The sequence below is a fragment of the Ixodes scapularis genome, unplaced genomic scaffold (assembly GCF_016920785.2).
Source record: "Ixodes scapularis isolate PalLabHiFi unplaced genomic scaffold, ASM1692078v2 PGA_scaffold13__105_contigs__length_92229423, whole genome shotgun sequence".
Taxonomy (NCBI): Eukaryota; Metazoa; Arthropoda; class Arachnida; order Ixodida; family Ixodidae; genus Ixodes; species Ixodes scapularis.
The window spans coordinates 87,882,693-87,905,299 of record NW_024609839.1 but is presented as its reverse complement, the minus strand read 5'-3'; the positions used below and the strand labels follow the sequence as shown (position 1 = coordinate 87,905,299).

The 22,607-nt window shown below is 44.2% G+C and overlaps 1 protein-coding gene across 2 annotated transcripts in view; it reads right to left on the bottom strand.

The window, feature by feature from the left end:
- The window catches only part of LOC8052387, a 179,078-nt gene extending 158,025 nt beyond the window's left edge, over window positions 1-21,053 (bottom strand). For both annotated transcript variants that reach the window (XM_040211343.3, XM_040211344.3), the window contains exon 1: window positions 20,733-21,053. In XM_040211343.3, the coding sequence (XP_040067277.1) occupies window positions 20,733-20,807 (75 nt within the window). In that variant the 5' untranslated portion in view covers window positions 20,808-21,053. The remainder of the gene's footprint in view (window positions 1-20,732) is intronic.
- Window positions 21,054-22,607: the final 1,554 nt, after the last annotated feature.

The following is a 22,607-nucleotide window of genomic DNA, read 5'->3' as shown; positions in this document are numbered from 1 at the left end:
AATTGGCAATAACCTGTCCTGCTGTGGTAAGGATGAAGTGAATGGAATAAGAGGAAACAGAAACTGAAGGTCGGTTATGGCGGCGCCCATGCACAGCTCTGCTATGCGGAGCGAAAGTCTGTCTGCTTTTTGAGCGAGGGTTGTGGTGACGTCAGAACGTCGAGCTCTAATTGGCCCTAATTGAAAGATAGTGGGCAGACCTCAAGGCAGCTTGCGTTGAGGTCTAGCCATGACTATCCTTCAATCAGAGCCAATCAGAGCTCGGCGTTCTGACGTCATCAAAACCCCTGCAAAAGAAGCAGACGAACTTGCGGTCCGCATAACCTACGGAGCACGCGTTAGTTTTTCTCCTCGCGAAATCGTAGTAGCAGAAAAGAATTAAAAAAAATCGAGCATGTTCATCTTCTCGAATGACCTTTCGCTAAATTACCCAAGAAACGAGGAGCATACTACGAGTGCGGTTACATGCGCTGCACGTGCTGGCGACTGCTGCAGTGACCGTTTTGAAGCAAGATCCTGTAAGCAATGGCGTCTTGCACGCGCGGTCGTCAACGCCTTATTCTAGTTACTTCCTTGGAATATCTTATACAGGGAAGGCGAGCGCGTGTGGTGCGTAGACATACATTCCCGGCATTCTCGTTGATGTGTAATTAAGCAATATATCTACTGCTTAAACTCGCAGCCAGATCAAGCGGCCACGTGATCTGGAGCTGATTATTGGCCACCAATGTCTTTAACATAGCCTTGGACTGGGGTTGGCAAAGCACGGGCTACTCGCTGAGTTCAAGACGTTGTTCGGGTTTTGACAATTGTCGTCATTGACGTTATATATAAGACGAGCTACTACCCGAACACAGCTACTGATTATGTCGTGCCCAAATCGAGTGCTCAAGCTGTGTTCGGGTCCAATCTATGAGCCGCATTCAAGTATCGCCCCTGGGGGACTATGCCGAAACTCCGACCTCCCCATCATCGAGATTTTAGAACGAAGATTGAAAGAAAACGCTCACTTCCAGCCTCAAAATTACAGTCCAATAAAAAAAGTTTCTTGGTCAGTAGCGTTACGTGCGAGTATGCTTGTGCCCCGCGTCAGTAAGCTCGTGTAAAGTAAAAGCTACATTCAAACCACATATCGTTCCGCCGCCCTTTTAAAAAGACGGGAGGTGTGGCAAGACCTGAGTACTTCATAATCGCTCCGGATTCAAAGAAAATACGCCATTTGCTAACTAGGACGTCAACAAAAATGTGTGGCAAATTACTAGGCAGTTATGTTGCGTACGAGAAATGTTCTATAAGCATCACAGACGTTTAGCGATACTCTGAGTTTTCAGACGCCAGACGCCCACGTTCACGGTGCTCTTCAACAGATACTTTAACGCGTACCATCTGCACACTTGCGAGTGGTTTGCTAGAATGAAGCAATAATACCTTTAATCGGGCCGATAAACCTCGCCATCTTCGAGAGCCTTCAATACTTTCCAGCAGTGCGCACAGGTGGTCGAGCGCCTCCTTACCTTTTTCACTCCCCCTCGCCCACCGCTCTGTTCACATGGCCTCTCCGTTAACCAATCAGCGTCGAGCACCTCACTCATCCTTTCCCACCCGTCCACCAGTCCGCGTCGAGCGTCGCGGCCACGTTTTTATGTGAGTTCCGCGAAAGTGGAACACCTATAGCCAAAGAACGTTTTGCGTTAAAAACAAATCACGAAGCAAAAATCGTGAACACGGTATCTTAAGCTGTCAATCTGTACATTTGGGTTCATTTGTATTAATAGCCTCGTTTTAAAACACTGCCCTTTTTGGCGCTAAGCCCATTTCGTCACGAACACACAACATATATAAGCACATGCTCCCTTTACTTTTTTTCCTTTTCGTGAAGATTCAGCTTGGTTTTTCATAAAAAGAAAAGAAATACTTCTGATTTTTTTATTATACATATCCTTTTTATGCGCCTTCACAGACATAATCCTATCGAGAGATCATTACGTTTTCTTCTTTGCCAAGCGCGGAATGCATTGCTTACGGTTTGAGGTTAATAAACAAACGCTCCCAAATTATCCGCATTAAAAACACACACAGACAAAAACAAATCCCATTTCAGTTTAGAAACGAGTGGGCGCTGTCATCTCGTAAAATGTCCCCGCGTGTTCAGTTGTCACCAGCAAACTATGAATAATACATTGGCTCAACTCGGAAAATTCTGGCGATTAACAAGGAAGAGTGTTGTTACAATGTTGCAAGCCATGCTTGCGCGAATAGAAAAAAAAAATTCAAGCTTTTTTTTGCATGTGTTGTTTGGTTTCGATTGTTTTTTTGGGGGACTCAGTAGAAAGCCTGCTTTCTCCTCAGTCCCCTCCGCAGCTTCGCATTAACTTCATCACTAATTCACGTGGAAAATAGCATCAAATAATTAAGTAAATGAAGTTAATCATAGAGTGGAAGGAGGTTGCGGGCCTCGGACTCAAAAGTTCTTTGATCTAGGCTGTTGACCGCGGCAAAAGAAAACGTTACTCTGGAGACTGCGACGGCATTAACTTCGAGGGCTCTTACGAGTTTGTACGTGCTTGATTTATCGTGCGCTTTATGTTGTGAAATGAGGTACTCGAATAAACAGCTAAGAGTTTGCGCGACCGGTCAAGCGCGGAAGGGGATGAGTGGGCGTGCGAGAGATCGGGGAGCAGATCCAACCGTCGCGCCCCTTGGGGCTAAATTAAGAACTACGCCGATGGGAACAACAAAGACCTTGATGATTTGTTTGTGTTGTGTCGCAACGCTCGGCCCAAATAGCCGAACGCTGCGTCAGTGTTCGGCTCGGGCTCGTGGTCAATCGGCGAAGCTGAACGCGGACGAAGCACACGTTATATGTTTTACTTCATCTTTCCCGACTGAGCGTGTATAAAACATTGTGCACCAGTCGTGCCCAATTTTTGTCCCGCGCTCAATCGACAAAGCTGAAGTATCGTGTTGGTAAACACGTTGGTAAACGCAGAACTCTGGAGAAAACAAGCTCGACATGCTGCGCCGCCTACAGAGGATGGCAAACAAAGGCATCTGGCCGCCCCCATGTTCTTGCTCGTGTGAGCAAGCACATGCAAGTTCAAGCCTGCGGAAGCTACCTTCACGCGCATGCTGCACGGTCTTGCACGCATGGGACGCCAGTCGGGAGCCCATGTTTGTAAACGTCTATTAGCGGCGAGATGTTTCGGTGGCGCCTTCCTATGGTTTCCTCTCGTGGCGTCATTGCCCTGCGAACAAAAAGTTCGACGGTGTTTGTAATTAGCATGGTGGAATCTTGAAAACATTGCGCTTTGAAACCAACACTCTATATCACCCAGAACGGATCACCAACTCAAGATTCAGGCACCCAAATCACGCACCCGATTATTTTCCTCGTCGCCTGTTGTCATGTGCATCAGAGATTGGAACGATATGCCATACCAAGTAGTATCGGAGGCTAACCTAGCAGCATATAAATTAAAATGTGAACAGTACCTTGGAATGAGCAGGCAGTAAGCGGTCTCTGCCTTGACATTTATTCGCCTTGCACGCTATTGTATATTTGTGCATTTTCATCTTGATCTTTTTTGCGTGAACTTTCTTTTTTTTTTTTTTTTTTTGCAACCATTCAATTATGTCGCAATATATGAAATGGCACTGTTATATCATGTATGTGTTCTCTTTCCTGCCCTTTTGTGTGCACGCTTTCCCCAATGCATTTTTGTGGGTGTTATTCTAAGATGTAAATAGTATATACGCGAAAATACTGTTTTGAAGTTGTAAATGGATATTATGAATTTCCCCCCTCATGTAATGCGCTCGCAAGTCGAGTGCCTTTGAGGTAATGAAATGAAATGAAATGAAATTAAACACTGCCAACACCGTCGAAATTGAAGTTTTTACATTACTCTAAATTCTGTCGATGAGAAAACCTTTGCTGACGTCATGGTCTGCATTCGGCCAATCGTGGAAGGCCGACCACAGCGACGATTTCGATCGCGCACGTCGCCAATAGACCCTTTCCGAAAGTGTGTCCTCTATTCGAAGCAATGGAATCCCAGCAGAATGGCGGACACAAGTGCGAGCTTCTTGGGTTCGAATGCGTCCCGGCTCACGAGCCCTGGTACAGCGGGAGCACAAGTCGAAGCTACCCGCTCGCGCTACTGGCACGTTCCGCGGTGTCAATTGTTCCACCATTGTGCGGTGGATCGGATTTGTTTTTAATCAGCCCGTGATTTTCGAAAGGGTCCATAGTTGGCTCTCCTCGCCAACAGCCTGCACCCCGTGCGTAGGAGTCATTCTAGGATATACATCTTGAAAATATGTGCGCGGATCGAGGGTGGAGACTGTTTTACGGATAACACCATGATGTTGTGCTCTTCGGTCAACTGTTTCGCATTTTTTGTCCGTGCGTGTTTCTGCCAGCTCTGAAGCGTGCCGGGTGGTAGATTGGTTGAGTACGACCATCTGTGTCTGTGCGTGCAAGAGTGTGTGCTGGTTCACACACTTCGACTAATTACGACCGTGTGCCTTAAAACCTCTTAAAATCTCTTACGATGAGAGAATACACTTGCACCATCTGTCGAGTAGTCGTGGAGCCCTTTCAGCTTTCTTGTATTTGCTATTTTTTGCCGCATCATACTTTTATTGTTGGCTCAGAAATACCTTTGACAGTGCTATAAACGACGATTTCTCATGAATGGCACGTACAATTGATCTCCACGTAATGCACCCTAGAGCTCAGCGGATCCATGTGCCAGACACACTGCAATTTCTTCAACGAGAAGAAAGAACACAAGAAGGTCTTGCTCACCTACAAGGGCATGGCTGGAAAAACTAAGAGGAAGAAGACGGGCCGAAACCTGACCCTACATTTGAACATCGAGGAGAACGAGTTGACAAATCTAGGATCGGAGACGTTCTCCCCCCAACTTGCAACTCCGTCCCCTCCTGACTGCTACCAGATTAGCTGGTGACCTTAGATATCCCCAAAGGCTCACCGTCTACCATGGGAGAGCTAGTGTCTGCCCTGAACACCGTACAGTACAACACCGCCCCCGGCCCAAACGACATAACGATTAGTGGTCTCGGGAACCTTCCAGAGTAAGGTATGCACGATCTCCTCAACTTGTTCAATGACGTATGGCAAGCAGAATTGCTCCCGAACGACTGAAAGCTCTCCACCGTCACACATCCCCCTAGCCAGGCGATTCCGTCACTAACATCACCAACCTATGTCCTATCTTCTTAACCACAAACCTCAGTGAAGAGATAGAACGCATGGTTCTCACTCGCATCACCTGGATCTTGGTGACTAACAACAAATCGCACCCTATGCAAACCGAAGTCCGCCCCAGCCTATCCACACTGGATAGTCTCGCACTCATGCATCACTACATTGTTGCACCCTGCACATCTGGTCTGCACACGATCGTAGCGGCCAACGTGCAGGAAGCGTTCGACACAATTCCCCATCACACCGTCATCCGCACTGCTGAACGCCTCGGCTTCTCCGGTCGCATTTTAAATTTCCATAAGTCCTTCCAACACGACCGTCCATTTCGAGACTCATGGCGAACAGAACCTCAAGGCCTACCACACATAGTGGCATGGTGTGTCACAAGGGGCGGTCCTTTCTCTCATCCTCTTTAATACGGCCATGGCAGATCTCGCCTTCTGGCTTAACGAGCTGGAGGGCTTCGGCTTCACGACATACGCTGACGATGTGACTTTCTGGGCGTCCGACGCCCAGCTGGCAGCTCAGCAGGCTACACTTCAGTGCGCCCTGGACGTGACCGTGCAGTTTCTTGAGGACACTAGCATGGCTCTGTCCTCCGGTAAAACAAATTATGTGATTGTATTTCGCCGCTAGTGGCGACCTAAATACTTCGGCAACAAATGTTTACAACTTTAAGGAATTCCCATCAGACGTCAGCCCAGCCTCATCATCCCGGGGCTAAACGTTGATTAGAATGGTGGTGCTCAGAGCTGGCTGCGTACTATCGATTGACGGGATTTGGGCTGCGAGACTCGGGAAGGGACTTGGTGTTCACGAGCAACGCGTCCTCCCACGAAGGAAGTAGAGGGGTGTTACTGAGGTCCTGAAATACGGGATCTCATAGGCAACTCAATATACGCCTGTCAACTCAGATTCTTTGTAGGCCGGAGTCTTTGACTGCTGAGTATTTCGAGGGTTATCTCCCTAATGAAGTTAATCTGTGCGGCCGAGTAAAGTTGTGCCATTGGTGTGATTTCAGGCAGGCCGGTGATGACCCGCGTGACTGCACAATTAAAATTTTCGAGTTCCTTCCTGCGTTGAAGTCTGGTGCAGATAGTTCTACCCGTAAACAGCTTTAGAAATAATAAGTGAACGAAAAACTGGCGTAGTGGTTTTTCCTGTGCACCCCAGGTTTTGCGTGTATTGCGCGGATGATGTAGTGGCCGTATTGCGCGGATGATGCAATGGCCGTAGAGGCGCGGATGATGTAGAGGCCCATTGGAAATACGGCCTCTACATCTACACCGAGCGACCAGCCCCTGAATTACACAGACTGCACACGCCCTCATTCCGGACAGGCCACTCAACTACCTATAACATCTTTTGGACTCGTTGCTTGCTTCCGTTCGGGCAGCGAGCCTTCCTTTGTACACCGTCTCTCTCTTTCTGTATCTTTCTCTCTGTCCTTTATGTCGAGTCTCCTTCTCCCCACGCAACCGTCTCAGATGGCTGCAGTCAAGCGAAAAGGCGGCTCATTTCATTTTCAATAAATAAAATGCTTCAACGACTCGTTGTAAGAGATTGCAAGAGCTCGGTCCTAAGGAAACGCAGGTGTGTGAAAATCTAAGAGTGAAAGAGAGAGCGCAAGTCTGGTGTGCGCTTTGTGTGCGTACGTGCGTATGTCTCTCTGTGTGCCTGTGTCTCTGTTTGGTTGTTTTTGTTCCCCGAGCGGTTCTCCAACAGCTTCGATTTTAGACGCTGATCCATTTGTCGCGCGCTTCCCTCGTTTGCTAAAAAACATTTGCCACGTGACTTTCTATCGCATACTGGACTGTTACTTCGTTTGCTAACAATGGTTCGTCCACCTCTGCCTAGATGTGAATCTGAGGGGTTGCTTATACTAAACGTACTCTAAAATTACTTATAGAATTTTTTTTTTGGTTTGTCGCTATATTTAATTTGCACGTAGCCCAACCGAAGCCATAACTAGATTGTGTTATTTTTAACTAAAATGCGCGAAAATTCGTAGCGTTCCTACGACTTGCTCGTTTTACAAACCGTTATTTCCCGTATTATCGTTTTAATCGTCTTTTGTTTTACTTTCTTTGTCCATCGTATTACCTATATAAGCTTTTAATTGAAAAGAAAAAAACTTTCTATAATAGTAATGCACAGGATAACTGCGATACAGCTTCCAGGCGCAGTTCTGTTGTGCGAACGCACCAGCTAACAACCAACGCTGTCGCGAAAACAAATCGCATGCACGTCCGTAAGTTCCGCTGTACTACGTACAGTGGAACGTACGTAGTACAGCGCTTTTTTAGCATTATTTTGAGGTGCATTTGACGTGAAATAGCTATCTTGTGACGTGCACAATGTCAAAGCGGTGAGCTATTCATTGCTCAAACATTTACAAATCTACATCCCGTCGAACAATCTCCACATCCCAATGCAAATAAATTTGTTGGAGCGTAAAAAAAAGAAAAAAAATGGAACACTTGTTTTTACGAGCGTTGGAAATTACATCCACAAGAAGTTGTTCGTTGAAAAGGTCCGTTAAACGTTCAGACGCAAACGCTTAGACTTGAGAATAACTATTTCTTGATCCACAAAGCTTGCACAGCCAGACTTATTTCTGTTGCCAATTCACGCATATGCTCTTAAAAAGCACGGTACTACGCAAGTCTCGTAAAAGACAGGTATTCCTATAAATCGCAACCCCAGGCATTTATGTTCTCAGTAAAAATTCGCAAACCGAACAGAAACAGCACAACTTGCACGCAACTTGGCATACAAACGAAAATTGCGCTGTTTTTTTTTTAATTTTTACAAAACACGTCTGAATTTTATAGAACAAAAAAACCAAAATATGATTTCAACAGAACCATATCTGTAACTTACGTGCAACAAACACCCACATTTTTTGCAAAGAAATAAAATAAAAATTGCGTGGAAGTTATTGAGCATTTTTCTACATTTTGTGCCATTTTCGATTAGTGTTTGAGTCTACCCCAGACTTGGACGTAGTTCAACTACTCTACTCAAACTACTGTAGTTTAACTACTCTTTCGAGTAACTTGGTAACTTTCAATTACAACTTGATTTGGGTAATTAGTAGTTTAATTTAACTACTTTTTTCAGGTAACTTCTACTCAAATTACTAACTACTTTCGAAATTATATAATGCTAATTTTGCCCATCACGAAAGTTTGAGCGCAGAAATGAATAAGACGCCGGCAGATGAAGTGGCATTCCCGAACAAGGGGCCCCCTTGTTCGGGAAGGCGTCCTTGGACCAAGGTGACGGGTTATGCCAAGACATAACACCGGTAATCCGGTAATGCACGCGGGCGCCGCGTTTCCAGCTGCAACCGTGAAAGACGGGGACACTCTGAGAGTTGTTTTCGTGTTGTCTGTCTTTAGTGAGTTCTGACTCAAGTGGCACGTTCCACGGGAGGCGCCACTGGAATGACCTCGCAGCTGGGCGCCTGTTCCCATGGTCGCCTTCGTCAGCGCATACGCCTTTGCAAAGCCGGACTCCCCCGCGCACAAACCCTGGTACGGATAATCCGTTCATGGGAGCACGTTCCCGCTTCCAGCTCCAACTTTATACGAGCGACGATGCTTGTTCACGTATACCTTCGCGTCCTTTCGAGCATCCATGCCTGGGAGACCTCACCTTTGTTAAAAAAGATTCAGACGCGTCAGATTATTGTAGTCGCCGGCGAGGATTGCGAGTTACCCTTGGGAGATCCTTTTGTTAGGCCCGGCGTCAGCGGCAAAGTATGCTTCGGTTCATCTTCTGTTAAACCAAAATATTTTTTTTTTCAGTAGCGTAGCACTAGCTGTACAACGGGACGCGCAGTCGTCCGGATGATCTCATCGTCGTGGCGCGAGACTTGAACCCTTGACTGTCTTGTGCACTCGCTCAGCGTACTCTCAGAACGCCGTCGGAATAAAGAGGGGCCAGTTATAACAATCTCAACTTTACGAAGAAAAAAAAAAAAAAAGGAGGAAAGTTTGTTATAAAAGACCCTCTACCCGAGGCAAACCTCACATGTTTCGTCATGGACACCTAAGATAACGACACTCGCTTACCCTACCCTGCACAGCCTGTTTCTCAAATTCAACGCTGCCGTTCCATCCAGCCCGTCGGTGGAACGTCTATTTAGCTTGGCTGGGGACGTCTTTAGAAGGAAAAGAGGAAAACTCTCCTATCAAGAACTTTGAAAGTCAATTCCTTTTGCGAGCGAATGAACTATTTTGGCGAAAACGCAAGCCATAAAGAGACTGTATTTATTTTAGGCTCGCAGGGTTTTTCATTGATCAGAACTGCTGTTCATTTTGCTACCACAAAAATATAAAAAAGTAACTTCGAAAGTAACTTCAAAGTAATTCGCTACTTTTTACAGTAGTTAGTAGTTTACTCAATTACTATTACAAATGCGTAATTTCTACTCTACTCTAATTACTTTTGGCGTCGATACTCAGTAACTTAACTTAACTACCTTTTTTGAGTAATTTGTACATGTCTGGTCTACCCTCATTAAATTGCCGGGGCGAACGCGTTAAATTATTTCCTAGAAGCTTAAAGTGGACCCCCCCCCCCCCCTTTCACACACACACGCACACACTCGGAGATTAATTCCCCATCTTGATTACAAGTCCACAGGATGTTTCGTAACTGCAGTTTAAACGTTATTTAGGAGCCCAACTTTCAAACTTATCCATAGGGCACTTCGATCGTTCCTCTAAGCGCGCGAGTCATTAACGATTGAGGCTACGTCGAAGGTATCCTCCGATTGTTTTTTTGTTTTTTACATTTTGAGCTCTATGAGCAGCATTCATTCGCGCGTAGAAGAGGCAGGGAGCCTATAGTTGCTCGATGATAAACGACGTGAAATGGAAATGTCCGAGTCTTTCGCGAGGCTTTAACCGTCGCCGGCTGCGCGACTCTCAAAGCTTCGAGCTTCGGGAACATTTTTAGGAAGTTTCGAGGAGCAGGATGGAGACTGAATGCATCCCCTCCCAATGATCATCTATCTCCACGGTGAAACACAGTCCGAAGCTATTCCCGGGGATTCAAAGGATTGGGGTTACTACTTTTAGTTAAGTAGAAAAAAAGGAAAACTTTTCGCGGATGCAATTTTTTTTTTTTTTTTTTGCGGCACCATGAAATAGATTACAGAGATTTTTTTCTTATTTTTAATTAGAGAACGCTGGAGTCGTCCTCAATATACTTGCAGTGTCCCGCTTTTTACCTGATGACACTCTAAGAAATCTGCAGCATCGTCTTTCATGCAAAAACATTTTGAGGCCCACGAATGACGAAATACAAACTACATCTGCAAAAATAGAGCAAAGGTCTGCGCTGAGACTCTGAGCACCTTCAAACGTCGTGCTTAATGCAGCAAGGCAGACATTTTTTTTTGTAAAAAAAATTTTTTTTTGACCATCTGGGGAGTTTTTTTTTTTCTCTCTCTCTCTGTAAATAGAAACGATTGACTCTGCCAAGTGCTCAGAGAAAAATCAGACGCTACAGATTTCTTAGAACGCACTCTGTGCTCTTGTTCACTCTTGTACGCTATTCGCAACTTTCAGCGATGGTGGTACGCGGTGTGAGAATCGCGCTCCCTGGCTCCTGGATGATCGTCTTCATAAAAAAGGTGCTTGCCTACACCTTCCTGACGTGAAAAAGAAATAAAAAAATAAAGTAAGGCTCTAATACTGCTCGTATGTAGCAAAGCTAAAATTACCTACGCGTTGCAGACCCAGTCTCGTACTGCAGTTCTACGACGATCATCCAGATATGACAGCCACTTTGATAGGCGCCAGGGCGCCTTCTATAGGTCGTGAAAGTTACGAATAGACAGCTCTGTGACATCGCGCCACTGCGGTATAGCTGCTGTCGGAACTGCGCATGCGCAGACATCTTCATCTCTTGCGAATCTGGTTTCTAGGCACGCGCAGTGCCCAGACCCCAGGTGAGCAAACGCGGGCTCATACACTGTGCCACTAGTTGTCTGCAGTGCATGCGAAGGCAACGCCAGGCGAAAAGAGAAAGGGAGAGCACTAGGAAGGCGAGACAGGAGGGGAGGGCAAGAGAGAGCGAAGGGACGAAAGGGAGAGCACTAGGAACGCTAGAGAGGAGAGGAGGTTTCTCTCCTCCTGCCCAGCCTTCCTAGTGCTTGTCCTTTCTCCCCTCGCTTGGCGTTGCCTTCACCCGTACTGCACGCAACTAGCGACACGCAGTATGGTTTGGAAGTAGTGTCTGTTGGTATCCACGAGGCTTGACGCTACTCGCTTTGTGGTTCGTTCTGTGGCCTTCTTACTGCCAACTGCTACATACCCATTGGCGACTTTGAGAAATTATGATGCTCGAGACCACGCCACGCCCGGTGCTTCTGAAGCTGTCGCTAGCTATAACTATTTTTTTATATAGAAAAAGCCTTGAAATTAATGCGTCATATTTTCACTGTCTTCCGTATGTGTGAATCGTGCGGACGTTTGGCTTCCGCTCTTGCGTCGATTATAACTATAGGGGTCTGTGTTTTAAGATAAGTCCGAAAAACAAATTCGAAAAACACTCGCCGATATATTTTCCATCAATTCAAATTTGTTCGAAAAAGTATATATTTTAAGGTCACGGCGACAACATAAAAAAAAAAAAGACTTTTTTTTTTTTTTCAGGTAAATTTTATCAAAGCACAGGGTTAGTGGTTTTCAGGAAATGAGACTTCTGTTTCCTTTGAAATCGCGAACTACTGACAAAAGGGGTTTGTCTTTTAGCTCGTCAAGGTTCCTTCAGAAAAACGAATCATAGTACCCGATTTTTTTTGACACACAATAAACTTATTTTCGAAAATTGGGAATCTAAAAAAAAATCTCCGATAAATCCCGTATTTTTAGCGAAAAATAAACTTCGAAAAACACTCTCCGAATTTCTGGAGAAATAAGCTCACAAAACACAAAATTTTAATTATCACCCCAACGTATTTAGTGTTACCAGCAATGACGTGAAGGTAGATGACAGCTGTTAGTAAACAGTGAGTTTGCGTATAGAATTGTAGCAGTCATAACAAAGCGCCCTGTCGCCCTTGTGATTCCTTCGAGCGAGTCGTGATCCTCGAAGCGGGAAGTTGGGCGTCAAAGAAACGCCGCCACGCGCGACGAATACATTTGCTGCCGCGTACACTCGGACTTATACGCAACGCGTTACTGCTATCAACACTCGTTTTCATCTCATTGTTTATATGCCGCGCAAAGGAGAACTTTCTTACCAGATTTGGTTGTTGGAGAAGGAAGCGATGCTCTTGGCGTATGAAACGTACGCGGAGCGAAAGCTGGCCCTCGTCGTCTCTGGGCCGGCTTACTAGAACAGCGTCTCAGCTGAGACTGAGTGAAAGAAAGCAGTGGAAAGGGTGGGGCGCGCGACTGTCTTGAGACGCGGTTTGAGTCCATCTCAGCTCGAGCGCTGGCTTTGGCATTGCTTTCTTTCCCACAGACTCAGCTGAGACGCTGTTTCTAGCAAGTCGGACCTGATCTTTACATAGGCAAGTTGATAATGCAATAGACAGCCCTACTCTCCTCACCTCTGTTCACTTTCGCATTTCACTTGGAACAAACTCTAGAAATCTGAGAGTATTTTATTGAGATCTCATTCGAAACGCATCACTGGTGTCGCGTATTCAACATGCTTTAAACGAGCAATTTACTGACGTCGATATTTTTAGTATAAACCTGTCTTTTCGAGAACGATAATTTTGATGCATGTGTTCTTAACTGGCATGTGGACATGCCTGTGTGCTTGCATATTTTTACACATCTGTCTATTTTGTGTGTATGTCAAGTGTGTGTGCTTAACCCAGTAGGCTTTCGAGCTGTTGGTTAGCACAAGGAAAAAATAAACATTGATTGATTGATCTTCAACAATGATTCTAACGGAGACAACGGGGGACAAGGGACAAACGCAGACGTCTCAAACGCAGCTGAATATATTTCATGGTCACGTGTTTTGTACGCCACCCTCTCACACGATCTCCACCGAGTTTGTACATGTTCACGCAGCCAACGCCACACCTCCACGACACAGTGAATGTTGCAAGCCCGTATGACCCAGTCTCTCCTCTAACACATGTCTCCGCTGCATGTGTGAGAACGCTGGCGTCTGGCGTTTGGGTTATTGTATTCGAATGCGTCTGACGAGTAGAGTGGAAACCCAAGAGATTCCGGAAACATCCAACAAATACTTCTAAACAATAACAGAAAACGTTCCATATATACAAAACGCCAGAAATGCCCACGAAACGCCACTCATTCCACGAAATCCCAAAACACTAATTTGGCATCCAGTTGATGAAACATTAGGACGGTTTTGCAAAAGTTTATGGTCATTTGCCAGGTGTTTCACCAGGTGCAAAAGCTTGCAAATGAAGTGTTAAAGAAGTTAGGGTCTTCAGGGGAGTTAATCGTGTGGTACAGGACGCAGTCGCCAGCGTAAAGACGTATTTTAGTGGCGATGTTACGTGGTAAATCGTTGGTGTCGAGCAAAAAAAGAAGCGGACCGAGAACAGAGCCTTCTGTGACACCAGATGAAACATCGGCAATAGAAGAATTCGAGGAGTTAAAACATACATACTGTGAGCGATTGGAAAGAAAACTTGATATCCATTTAACGAGGGAAGGGTTATTCATCATCACATTAGGTTTGTACAAATGTTTAGAGTGAGGAACGGTATCGAAGGCTTTAGAAATGCTTATGGATATCGCATACACCTGGTTGCCAATGTCGAGAGACTGAGTGATGTGAGTAAATTCAGTAAGTTGTGAAACTGCGCGGTAACCACGTCGAAACCCGTGTTGAATATCACATAAAATGTTGTTAGTTTCAAGGAGCACCATGATTTGTTTGTAGATTATGTGCTCTAATAATTTTCATGAATGAGATGTTAAAAAATTGGCCTGTAATTAGTTAACGAATGTTTGTCGCCGGATTTATACAATGAGAGGACTCTTGCAAGTTTCCAAGACGAGGGCGTTAATGAAACATGTGGCGCATACAGTTTCTTCACCCCTGGCAGATTTCGCTAATTCAATCTTCTCGTCTGGCATTTATGCATCACAGCTCAAAAATTGCAAAGGTAATTCTCATATTCAAAAAGGGAGATAAACTAACAAATGAAAACTTATCGTCTCACTGCAATACTTCACGCTATTTGTAAAATATTTAAAAACTAATAATAAAACGACTGCACCGTTTCCTCTACGAAAACCACTTGCTATGAGACTCACCATTGTATTAGTATGTTAAAGGCAAGTCGACCGAACTAGCCCTACCAAACATGAGTAAAAAAACAAAACAAATTATTGAAATGAAGGTTGTTACAATGAGTACGTTTGTTGATCCAAGAACATCTTTTGACTTACTAAACCACGCAATATTACTGGAAAAATTAGGTACCTACGCCGTTGGAGGTCGGCGTCCTGAACTAATAAAAAATTATCTCATTAACAGAGCGCCATACGCAAATATGTCTGAAATAACCTCTGTTACTAAACCCACTAATATCGGCGTCCCTCAGGGTTTTATTATTGGTTCATTCTTTTTTCTGATATTCATTAATGATTTACCTGCTTGGCTAAAAATGGAATCAAGTTTGTACGCTGATGACACCAACCGGTTTATCTCAAACAGATCTGTCACTGAATTGTACGCTGAAGTCAACTACACCCTCCAGTGACTGACTAGCTCTGGTTAACGAATGATGAACTTGACCCTAAAATAAGTAAAACAAGTTACATTTTATTTGCTGCAAAAAAAAAACACGTTAAATCAGAATACTCTGGAACTCATAAAAACTCCATTAGCTCGCCTTCACAACACAACATTTTCCGGTTTCATCTTAGATGATCAGTTAAATTGGCATACTCACACAAAGCCCGTAATTAATATAGTATACAATAATACTTTTTTTTACAAATTACAACATATACTATTTTTAAAACTCTCGCAAATTTGTATTACTACTTTATACGTAGTCAGAATACTTATGGAATTACGTTGTATTGACTAACGTATAAAACAACACTTAAACATGTACTAACTGCTCAAAACGCTTCAACAAAAGCAATGCTATTTTGCAATTCTAGGGTTAACGTTACTTTCGGTGATAGCCTATTCAACATTTTTGCTGTTCAGCAACATCTAGGACACCGTATATCCACACTAACTTTCAAGCTTCTCTCTAATGTTGTACACTTCCCATCAATACATCTCACACATCAGAACACTGACATCCCACTCAGATCATGTACACCAGTGTGTCTCATTGTTCCGCAAATTAGAACTATGGTGCTTCTTTATTTACATACGAAGCAACTAAAACATGGAACGCTCTACCGTAAGTACAACATCGATGTCCAGTTTCCGAACATTCACCCTCGCCTTGCTATAATATATTCGCTCTCATACTTCATTGGAAATAAACTGACTACTGTTCGTTCTGCTGATTCTCTTCCATTTTTTTTATTAATTCACCTTTTCTCAGCTAGCTATGAATATCAAACTGCGTGCCGCTAATTTTTAATGGATCATAAAAAAAAATATGCTCTACAACTGTCTTAGTATTCTTTGTGTGTGTGTTAAAAGTATATTTCTCTTTAAGCGCTTGTCACATACTCTAAGATTTTTTGTTTGTTGCTTATTAATACGAGCATGAATAGAAGCGCGTTAACACGCAGTGCTTTCATTCGTTTTCTCGCCTTTTAGAACTAATTAGCTATATGTATCGTTAATTAGTGAATCGCCAACTCACCTTGTTAAAAAACAAGCACCCGCAAAACAGTTTTCTCTAAAAACTTTGGGACGCTTGCCTGAATATACTTTGTATTTGTACTGAAACCATTTGTACCAAAATAAACTTTGACTTTGACTACCCTGCACTCGTCAAACGCGTTAAAACGCGGAGCGCAGGCGTCCGGCGTTTGGCTGTCGCATTCGAACCCGTTCGACGAGTGCAGTGGACACAGAGGCAGCTAGCTTTAGCTTTACCCCCTAATCGCTCCAATCAGAGCTCGGCGTTCTGTCATCACCTTTCGTCACCTCCTCTCCCTCACGCTCTCCGTGCATTCGATTCTTTCTACGCATGATGTTTTTTAAGCCGTCAGTAAGTATGGTCAAGTCTCAAATTACTTTTAAAAAAATGTAATGGCTTACAATTATTTTCTTTCAGCAACATCACCCGTGCACTAGAAGCTAAAAAGCCCGTTATCGGGGACACGCCTTTTTTTATATCGTCAATTTTATTTTATAACTGCATTATATTTTAATAATATTTGCGTTACCTATTGGGCTCGCGTGTGCCGCCACAATATCTTGAGTCTTCATTTTGATTGTTCACTTTTTTGTTCTAAAGTCTCGGATTTTTTTTTTTTTTAAGTTGTCCAAAGTTCACCAGCTCGCCTGCGCATTCTTTGTTATTGCTAATCACATATTTGTTAACTATTGGCGCAGATAACTGCGTGCATTTCCCGCGCTGCAGGAACGGTGCCGACGTGCGCTCCCTTGGACTAGAGCCCTGCGCGGATAACAGTTTGTTCGTGCGAATCCGATGCGCATCCGCAGACTTCGCATCCGCATCCGAACCGCATCCGGAATGTCCTTAAATAATTGCATCCGCATCCGAACGACATCCGCAGACGTTTTATCCACATTTGAACCCCAACCGCAAAATTCGGAACCGCATCCGACCCTCAGTCCGCGTATTCAATTTAACTCACAAAATAAAGCACTAATAAAAATGTAAAAAAAGCATCTGAATGGCATTCTATAAGCCGTCTGCTTACGTTTGTGCAAAAAAAAAAACAACCTCTATGTGTCAAAATACTGTGAGAGTCATTTTATCGTATTCTGTTTTATCGTATTTATCTTCCAGAGACATTTCGCATCGCTCTGTACAAAAGATGCGCTCAAAAGGAAGAAAATTTAGTATTCATTTCCCTTTTTTCTTTGCAAAACCCACTTCAAGCAGACGCATCTTTTATAAACATGAAAATTATCAAAGAACAGACTAATAGCATTGTGTCATTTTATTTAAGGCGAACAATCAAAAGCGGGAAAGGAAAGGCGCTCAATCACCGCAGCAAAGTACTCGTGTACATGGTAAAACGGGAGTACACTACTGGATAAATATCACAATATTCAATAATGGAAACAACTCTTAACGGTTTCAGTTTTAAAGGCTAACCCTCAACTGCATGCTCATAACCATGCATATACTTAGGACAACTCAGTGCCAACTGTCTATAAAAAGAAAACGCGCACACACGCAACCTTTCACTTGTGGAGGTTGCTGTGTATAGAGGGAACAGAATATCGTCAACACGGACGGATTAGGACTAGTTCGCCTCTCTTAAATTAATACCCGGTAATGAGAAGTGTTTCTCCGTTGGTGCACTTGACGCTGGGATGGCATACACGAACTGCGCTACAATAATAGAGAGTTTTAGTAGATCGTTCCCATGCCTCCGATAACGATATCCCGATACTCCGCCACCGCCTCCCTTGCGCATGCATAGTATCGTTATCGGGGCTATCGGAGGTATCGGAACGATCTACTAAAACTCTCTAATAAGATGCGGGAACTCGTGCTGGCTCAAGTTCGATCGTTCCAGAGGGTCGAATTCAGTCTCCTCGACCTACTTGTAGCCCAAGAAGCCACTTGCAAGCTTCTACTTTCTTGCGGCTTCCACGTTTTGGGCTTTCATCGCCCAAAGACCGTTTTCCGTTCTTTCCCTACCATAGAAGAACAAGCTTTCCAGGGACATTTCTGGCGAGATAGAACGTTCTAAAGCGATCATGGGTAAGAATCGAATCTTTCGTGACGTAAAGATCAATTTTCTTTTCGATCGGCACATTTTATCTAAAAGAGTAGTTTACCCCCGCTTTACATTCGATGATGCCCTTCATAGCCATCACTCTCTTATTCACTGTACACAGTGCGGTCGCACACGTTCATGGGCCGCCTCGGCAAAAATGTAGATCCGGACCGGCGGATATCCCCATCCGATCCGAAATCCGCCAAATCTGATTCCTTTTTATCCGTGTACGCCAATTTATCTGCGGATTTCCGCGGATATGCAGGGATCTACTGATAATTATCAATAATACTATTTATACTGCCTTAAAATAATACAAATTTTTCACATCTCGGCAAAGCGTTTTGACACCTCACGCAACCCTTTCAGTTCTGGAAAAAAAAGGGCATTGATTTGTGATTAAAAACTTCTGATAAAGAGTTCTATACTTCGTCCGAGCTTAGGTCCGAGCGCGGCCGATGTTATGAGCTGAAGGGCCAATCAAACAGCGAAAGAGGCACAACGCCATGGCGTGCTCTCTGCAGTTGATAGGACCAGCCGGTATTCGCCGTCTCTGTGTGCGTGCTCCTCCGCCGGATAGTCTTATCAAGCCCAGAGAGCACGCCATGACGTTGCGCTTTTTGTGCTGTTTAATTGGCCCTTCGGATCATAATATCGTCCGCGCTTGGATATAAGGTGAAACGAAGTATAATTCAATTATGCATTGTATACACGAACGATAAGAAAGGCATGCCTTTTTTTTTTCTTCTCGCGAATCAACGGTATTTAGCTGACGTTCCTTTTTTTAGAATAACTAAAAATGTTTATGCGGTTCACAACTATGATAGTTGATATTCTCTGTTCTGTTCGTGTATATGAAGAAAAAACATGACGGATCTGGTGCAGTTTATAATTTTTTCTGAGTTTACTCAGCGATTGCCTTTACCCAAAATGAAGGTGCGAGTTAGGCACGAGAAACTTAAAACTGTTTTTTAACGTATTATTATACTTTACTTTCATTACAACCGTCGCTCTACTCAAGAAGCCAATCAATTCGTTTAAGCTTCCCTTCTTACATAAACGAGCTCGCTTTCTCTCATCAAATATTTTTTTTCGCGTACGAGCAAAGCGCATGCAAACCGGTGCAGATCAAAATACCTGCGTATATTCGATACGTTACAGAAGTTACTTGAAGCAAACCCTCGTAATTTCTCTGCTCCTTAACCAAGCTTACAATGCACAAAAGTTACGTGCCCTTCATTATTTCAACTGAAGGTTCTATCACTGTGTCCCTTACGCGAGTTTGTCGAGATGTAGATTGTACATTCACAAAATTTCCGGTTTGCATTTCTTGAATACCAATAGCTTCGTCAAAGTCGAAGAGATTGACTTGTACAAAAAAAAAAAAACGCTATTATCTCCACTGTCCCACTACATGAAACCTGCACATTAATGGCTCATTCATGCAGAAAGGTTTACTTTACGTTGCGTTATGTTAGGGAAACTGATGTATGCTCATGTCACGAGTCGCCGGAACATCCGCGCTTCGTACGAAGCGTGGCATCCAGTTTTTTAGCCTGTAGCTTTTCACTTTTGCACGCGACGTATACAAAGCACGGATGTCTCATAACGTAAGGCTAAACAACGTAAGCAAACGCTTTTAAACAAAATCTGAGTCACGGGACTTCTATAGTTTTTTGTCCCGTGAATTTAAGTATCGCACTTAGCTTGGGCTGAAATAAGCCTAGGCCGCATTTGTTTCGAAAAATACGTGCAGCGATTGGTGCCGGGCATGTGACGATCCTCTCTGCCGCATGTTATCTGTCCAGAGCGTCGTGAGGGCATCGTCGGTATCCCCAGGCCAGCTTAGTGGCGAGCAACGGAACTCCACTGATGACGTCACTTTCGCTAGTTTTTCTCTCCGCTCTCGCACTTTCCGATCCTCGGCGCGCCGCAACGGGTGGCAAACTTTTCATTGACTATTACGACGCGCCTGCTCATAAGATCAAAAGAAAACTTAAGACACGTCATTTTTAAAGCGTCTCCATTATAACTTTTACTGTTTGTTCGAACTCGAGGACTTCTTCAGCTTCCCTTTAACAAGTTCAATAGATTTTTCTACGCCGCAAGATACGCTTGTCTGCAGTAAATACAAAGGCAACAGCGCGTGAGCCTAGCACCGCAAGACGCTTTTATTTGTACGCGAACTCGTGCATAGGAGGAAGCTTGCAAAGCCACGCGCTCGTGCCCACACCTTTATCTGCACTGTAGGTGTTGGTGAGATGAACTATATACTATACGTTCACCGTTAGCTTTGAGTGCGGCCAATGCCACAATCACTAGAGCTGGAGGTCGTTGCTTTGAAGTGTTCTACCGAAGAACGAGCACTCGCTCTAGAAATGCACGTCTCAGAGCCAGGAGCGCGGGCTAGCTCGCACTTGTAGCTTTGGCGGCATTCTCAGCTTAAGGAAAGTGAACAGAGTGTAGCCACTGACAGAGTGGGAACAACAGAGCGGGGATTTCCCGTCGTGCTTTGGATACGTGTGCGATCGAGGCTCTTGAGATGCCAAAGCACTATCGAAAGTATAGGAAGCTCGCGCTGTCTAGCGGGACTACCAAGAAGCAACAGTGGGCTAAAGCGACGATGGTCGATCACTACTCACCAACGTGTAGATGCCACAGGCAACACTCCCGCTGCGGAGCGTCTTCCAGCAACAACATGACTTGAGGATAGCCATCAAAAAGGGGATGCAACGTTCGTCCAAGACGACGCTGGCAACACTGGGTCTTCACTTTCCTTCTCGCGTGTCGGTCACTGATCGAACGCCACGTTCCTTCGGTGTCCGCAACTTCGTCTTCCGGAGCCAACGCAGCGCGGCCGCGACCGGTTCATGACTCCGGCACGCTGCAGAACCGACCAGCACGCGCGCCACAAAACTCCGAGACTCGCAGCGCGGTCCTCAAACCCCGGACCCCTCCCCCACGTGAAGTCGCTCTGGTGGGAGTGGTCACGTGACTTAGATGGGGGAGGGGGAAAAGAGAAAAGCCGAGGCGGGTGGGAGAGGAGGTGGAACGTGCGCTCGTACGCATGCGCGACCCGGTCTGCGCCGGTGGCGCCATGATACGATCGAATGCTGCAACTGGCTTCGTTCTTTTTGCTGTCGCCTTTTTTTTTTTTTTGCCGCTCTTTTTTTTTTTTTTTTTTACGCGTAGCGTAGGAGAGTGGAGGCCCATAATTTACATCTGCGGGAAATCGACTAGGTGCGACTAATAAATCCTGCGAAAGAATCGTGTTGAGTACAACTTTACGAAAATATAATATAATATATAGATATATGTTAATTTTATCGTGTCCCGATAAAGAAAAAAGACAATACAGACCATGTTCCGCGTCCCTTTTATTCGGCAATCTATATTCTGAGTGTAATGACACCACATCATTTTGTGTGTGTGCAATACTGAAAAAAAAAAAAAAAAGTTGATCAAAGTGCAAGACTGGCAATAACGAATTTATTATATAGGACATGACGACTTCAGCGACCCACATATTAGAATAATTGCCGTTCAATATTATAACGTCTGGGCATGCAGGGAAGACGCGAAACCAGCCGAGGCATATGCAACCGGCATAATTCGCAACTCCAACTAACTATAGGTGGCGCCACTCATTTTCCAAGATGGCGGGTTTAGTGAGGGTCAGAGATGCGTGCCGCTGTTAAGCCCGTCTAGTGTGCTGGCTTCACTGAGCAACATAAATTATTTCTGGTGATACGAGGAAGCTAATGTTTTATGAGCGCAGGTCTCCTCTTTAACCTGAAAACAAGAACGGTGTTTAGCGCATTAATTACGGAAGGATGCGCGTTTTAATTCTGGAGCAAAACCGAAACTTACCTCTATTTTGGATTTAATTTCTCGACAGATGTCTTAATTTCGGATTCTTTCATGACTCAAGATGTGTCTCACATCGTAATTATTTACTTAGAAAAGTTGTTCGCGGAAACTTTATTTTGTGGCATACTGTTCGATCCAGGCTGCTATTCGTCGTTGTTGAAAAAATCAGTGCTGGTATCTGTGCGTTCTCGCTGCCTTTTTCTCGCTCAGATAATTGTCATAGGAAATAATGACAATTATCCCAGCACAAGAATAAGAGAATATTTCCAATATTTACAAAATGTCCACGAAACGCATAAACTGATAAACGCTGCTCTCACTGCAACAACCCAAGACAAAATCCGAGTCAGACAGCTGAAGTGTGTGTGTTTGTTTTTATAGCACCGCTGTGACGCCTAGGACTTCATATTACATCCAGCGTTTAACTGTTTGTCTATTTTGATAACTATGTAAGAGTTTTTCATATGCTAAAAAGAAAACAGAATTATACCTTTCTGGAACGACTATTAGGGTTAAATAGAGTGTCTCGTGATCTTGGCGTTAATTAGAGGCATACATTGCCGCGATTTGTATTATAATAATAATATTAAAATTCACATTTTTGAATAAGTAATTATTCAAGCTATAATATAATTTGTTGCTTATGA